Genomic DNA, 5069 nt, shown 5'->3' with positions numbered 1-5069 from the left:
AATGTGCAAAGCCATACAAAACTGCTGATGTAAACTCAAATAACTGTAGTGATAAAATATAATTTTATTTGTCTAATGGGGAATTCAGAATTGGAACTGTACAATACTTTTTCCTTTTAAAACTTTGTGAAATATGGGATGAATTCTTTTTACGTTTTTCTGATATGAAAGGTAAAAGTCTCAAATTGTTCCAATTAGCAGCTGTATAAGAAAATCATCACTTTAAAAAATAAAACATGTTCCATGATTGTGAGTTCAAAAATAAAAACAACAAACACAGATACACTTTGCAATAAGACTTTGTATTTTTGGCTTTGAGGAATATATTTATCAAGATCATCATAAAAAATTTAAAATAATTACATAACATTAATGTTAATATATACATGTAACAAACAAAACAGAAAAAAGAAGATTACATGTAGAGTTGCCGATTTCTACATGCGACAGAACACTCACATTCTATTTTCCAAAGAAAAATTTACTACAAGTGGAGTGGCCTATTATTGCACCAGAATTGAAAGAAAAATCTACACATGTAGCAAGCTACTTCCGTATCAAACTTAAGCTTATGCCTCAGACTGAGAGAAAATCTACATGTGGAGTGGCACCTGACATGACACTCACACAGAAAAATTAAACATCAAAATTGAAAAAAAAAATGAAAATGTACATGAGGAGTGGTCCATTACCGCACCCAACATAACACTAGCACAGAAAATTTTACATGAAAATTGAAAAAATGAAAATCTACCTGTGGAGCGGCCCATTACCACATCTGACATTACACTCATACAGAAAATCTACATGTGGAGTGGTCCATTACCGCACCTGACATAACACTCACACAGAAAATTATACATAAAAATTGAAAAAATGAAAATCTACCTGTTGAGCTGCCCATTACCGCATCCGACATTACACTCACACAGAAAATTATACATGAAAATTGATAAAAATGAAAATCTACCTGTGGAGCGGCCATTTCCGCATCCGACATTACACTCACACAGAAAAATTAAACATTAAAATTGAGAAAAATTAAATTCTACATTTGGAGCGGCCCATTACCGCATCCGACATTACACTCACACAGAAAATTATACTTGAAAATTGATAAAGTAAAAATGTACATGTGGAGCGGCCCATTTCCGCATCCGACATTACACTCACACAGAAAATTATACATGAAAATTGATAACGTAAAAATGTACATGTGAGCGGCCCATTTCCGCATCCTACATTACACTCACACAAAAAAAAATATACAAGAAATTTGATAAAGTAAAAATGTACATGTGGAGCGGCCCATTTCCGCATCCGACATTACACTCACACAGAAAATTATACATGAAAACTGATAAAGTAAAAATGTACATGTGGAGCGGCCCATTTCCGCATCCGACCTTACACTCACACAAAAAAAAAATATACAAGAAATTTGATAAAGTAAAAATGTACATGTGGAGCGGCCCATTTCCGCATCCGACATTACACTCACACAGAAATAAAATTATACAAGAAAATTGATAAAGTAAAAATGTACATGTGGAGCGGCCCATTTCCGCATCCGACATTACAATCACACAGAAAATTATACTTGAAAATTGATAAAGTAAAAATGTACATGTGGAGCGGCCCATTTCCGCATCCGACATTACACTCACACTAAAATATTAAACAAGAAAACTGATAACGTAAAAATGTACATGTGGAGCGGCCCATTTCCGCATCCGACATTACACTCACATAAAAAAATTATACAAGGATTTATTTTTAAAAAAGTTATACATGAACATTTCCAAACAGACAAAAGAAAAAATGAATTCCAATAACCTGTCAACCTAAATGAACAATACAAAACTTGAAATACACAATCAACAAGTTAAATTGGCTTCATTCCTCAGTGGCTTCAGTTTCACTGTCGCTTTCATCAACTACCTCCGGAATGTCCGCTGCATCACATACATTGTCTAACCAGTTCTTGCCTAATTGAAGGTTGATCACGTTAGAATATCTAGCAAAGGACAAGTACCAAATAACACTAGCAACGTGTGCACAGGTTCCAACTACTCTTGCTCCTGATTTACAACGGCAATACCAAGAGGTCACGACACCATCCTCAAACCTAATCCAGCACAGGTAGCATTTGCTTGAGATATGTCTACTCTGGATCTTGGCAGCAAGGAGGCCTGGTTTGTGCTGGTCAATCCAAATCTCATATCCATCCTGGTTCACATGTTCCTGGGTGTAAGACTTTGCCAATTTAATTTGATACACACCAAGAGTCAATTCTCGAATTTCTTCCTCTGTATACTTAGGAAAGTCATTTAAGGTGATATTTTCATCATCGATCTTCCTCCAAATGTACCGTTTTTTAAAGAGATTTTCTGATTCTACCTCCATCTGTAGCAGATTTGTCTGGGTAGAGAGGTATCGCATCTTGACTGCCATCTGTAAATCACTCTCTTCATCACCACTGCTGAGAGGGGGCCTAAAACAATTTTTTTAAGCTCAATTACAATGTATTCTAAATTGAAATCTTCATAATAAGAATTTAAATATGTTCAGGCTGTTTTAAAGTTTTCTAATTAAACCTATTAAGTGTACCTGTATTTGTTGCAGATTGCACTAATAATTCGCACGTATTCGCCAACATGTGGGATCTGAGAATTTGGAAGCTGTCTTGCCAAGTAGCGCCACGTCTTAATTCTAGCATTTACAGATTCCACAACCCACCTAATCTGTTATACGAAAAATTCATAATCTCTGTTAATATACCAATACATGTGTGCATATCTTACTTATATGTCTATAATCAATCAACATTCATTTACTGAGTGCATGGTACATGCATGCATACCTTTGTAATTAAACGAGAACTATTGACATCCTCTATGGAGTGTTGTCTCTGGCCTTTTTGTAAAAAGGACGGCATCTCCATATGAATGCCAAGATTTTCCAGCACTCCAGCAGAATCTCTAAAGCCCCTATCCACTATCATGATATCATCCTCTTGAAGCCAAGTCTTAATTTCTTGAGTGTCTGAACCAATGATGTGCTTTAAAATGTTTGCATCTGAATTCTTCCCATCAGCTAAATATGGTCCAATGGCAGCTACAATGTATCCTGTGGTTGTAACAATCATCATTGGTTTCAGTAGATGCCTGTTAATAAATAGTCATGCACTTAGTAATTACGAAATTATAGCTTATAAATTTTTTTTATTTTACAATTATGACTTACATTACATTTTATATAATCTTTAACATGTTTAAATAGTTGCAAATTCTTTCCATGAAACCCAGTTTGCAAAAATTATACTATGATAAAATTATAAATCAGTTTATTGCTTTGCTGATGCCCCTGTATGACAGCTAGCTCATGCATGGCCAAAGTTAAACTACCTGGTAAATGCTCAAATAAAACCCCAAGGTCAAGAAGTCAAAAATATGCCCCCAAAAGTAAAAATTCATATTTAATAATATGTTTAATATTTCTTACCTTTGTTTTTGCATGCTGTATGACCGCCTTTGAAAGGAAAACTGTGAACTCTTCTGAACATATATATATGTTCCATCCAGCACTAATATGGCCTGATTGAGGGTTGGAGAGAACAGTTCTTTGGCAAGGGGTCTGGTATGTTCATGGATAACAGTATCCCTGTTAATATGGTTGAAACCAAGGTGATTTGGGACAAAGTTGATACTAATTGCTTGTCTCATGGTGGATACAGCTCGTCTAATCTAAAACAAAAATGATTAAGTTAGCTTCATATCACATTTCTTTTTATCAAGATCGAAGTTTTTTCATCTTCAAATAAAGTTAATTAAATCATCACAATTAAATGTGCCCATTAAATAATGAAAGTTCTGCAGTTGAACATTGTTGGTATTTCACTTGTATCTCTAAACAGATACAAATAATTTAATGTAGAATCTGAATAAATCTAAATTATATCTCATACTTCAACTTATATTTATTAACTAATTAAAATGTAATTTTCACTATTTTTAATTCTCTCCAACCTGTGGTTTAGTCATGTTGAACAAAACTCCCAGCATATTGTTATCCACAGCTGTCCTCATTTTGGTCAGAAAGATTGCTAAACAGGTTCTAACACTCCTTGACTTTGATGGCCTTATGTCTCCAGCTTCAACATATGCTAACAAATCATCGAATTCACTTTTCTTCAGTCCAGTGAGAGTAAAATACTCTCTTTCTGATAATGACGAGGGGTCATCAAAGTCTAATCTCTTTGATCCTCTTCTTAATGATTCTTGTCGTAGTTGCTCAACAAGCTCCATAATGGTAGTTCTGTTAACAAAACTTGTGTCCTTTGGTGGTATTGGGTTCTCTATAGTCTTTGTGATTATGACATCATTCAATATATGTGCTGGACAACAACGAGAACCTGTTAAAAAGATGTTTATACCTCTATTAATATCACAGTATATACACTGAATTATGCATGCCTGGTACAAACAGTTATAAAGTCTTTTTGACAAGATGCATGATTATTTTACTAAGCATTGACAGAAAAAAATTGCAGACTTTCAGGTCAGTTGAGCTTATAATATCTTATGGCTTCTACACCTTAATATAATATAAATAATTAATATGTTAAGAAAACCATTCATACCTGCAGGTATTAGAATGTTCTGTTCCAGGAAAAAGCTAAACCTTGCCTGTGTGGAAACCACAACTAGCTTGGGACCAGGTCTCCTACACAAAACACAGTAAGCATGGCTGTTTACTATGCTTAGTAAAGATAAAGTCACAGAAGGTGGACTCTTGATACTTCCTACAGTACTTTTTCCAACAGGGCTATGTATGGGCCGAGCTGTGCAGGATGGTCCATATGATTTCTCTGCCTGATGTGGTGTTTCTTTTAATGCATCACATTTGTTCCTACATTTTCTGCATAAAACACCTCCATCTCTACACTCAGTCATAAAGTTTCTTCTTAAAATCTTTCTTGTGCTTTTATTCACAGGCCGTCTTTCACCAGGCTTTGTCCTTTTGTTGCAAAGTATGCAAGGATAATTTTTTGGCCCACAACCTGGCAT

The 5069-nt window shown here is 34.8% G+C and overlaps 2 protein-coding genes across 2 annotated transcripts; both read right to left on the bottom strand.

The window, feature by feature from the left end:
* Positions 1-1800: 1800 nt before the first annotated feature.
* Positions 1801-2810, bottom strand: LOC133198006 (uncharacterized). Its single transcript, XM_061334162.1, has 2 exons — positions 2611-2810; positions 1801-2494 (listed from the first exon to the last, which is right to left on the bottom strand). Exon 2 carries the CDS (start codon positions 2452-2454, stop codon positions 1897-1899), a length of 558 nt encoding a protein of 185 aa, XP_061190146.1. The 5' UTR covers positions 2455-2494; positions 2611-2810; the 3' UTR covers positions 1801-1896.
* LOC133197912 (uncharacterized) lies at positions 2601-5069 on the bottom strand. The gene is made up of 5 exons (XM_061334088.1): positions 4643-5069; positions 4029-4414; positions 3505-3746; positions 2864-3167; positions 2601-2744 (listed from the first exon to the last, which is right to left on the bottom strand). The coding sequence occupies exons 1-5, from the start codon at positions 5067-5069 to the stop codon at positions 2601-2603; spliced, it is 1503 nt and encodes a 500-aa protein (XP_061190072.1).

This window comes from Saccostrea echinata, unplaced genomic scaffold, assembly GCF_033153115.1.
Source record: "Saccostrea echinata isolate AGI-Se365-2 ecotype Australia unplaced genomic scaffold, CSIRO_AGI_Sech_v1 ptg000032l, whole genome shotgun sequence".
Classification (NCBI taxonomy): Eukaryota; Metazoa; Mollusca; class Bivalvia; order Ostreida; family Ostreidae; genus Saccostrea; species Saccostrea echinata.
This window is presented reverse-complemented; position numbering and strand designations above follow the sequence as displayed.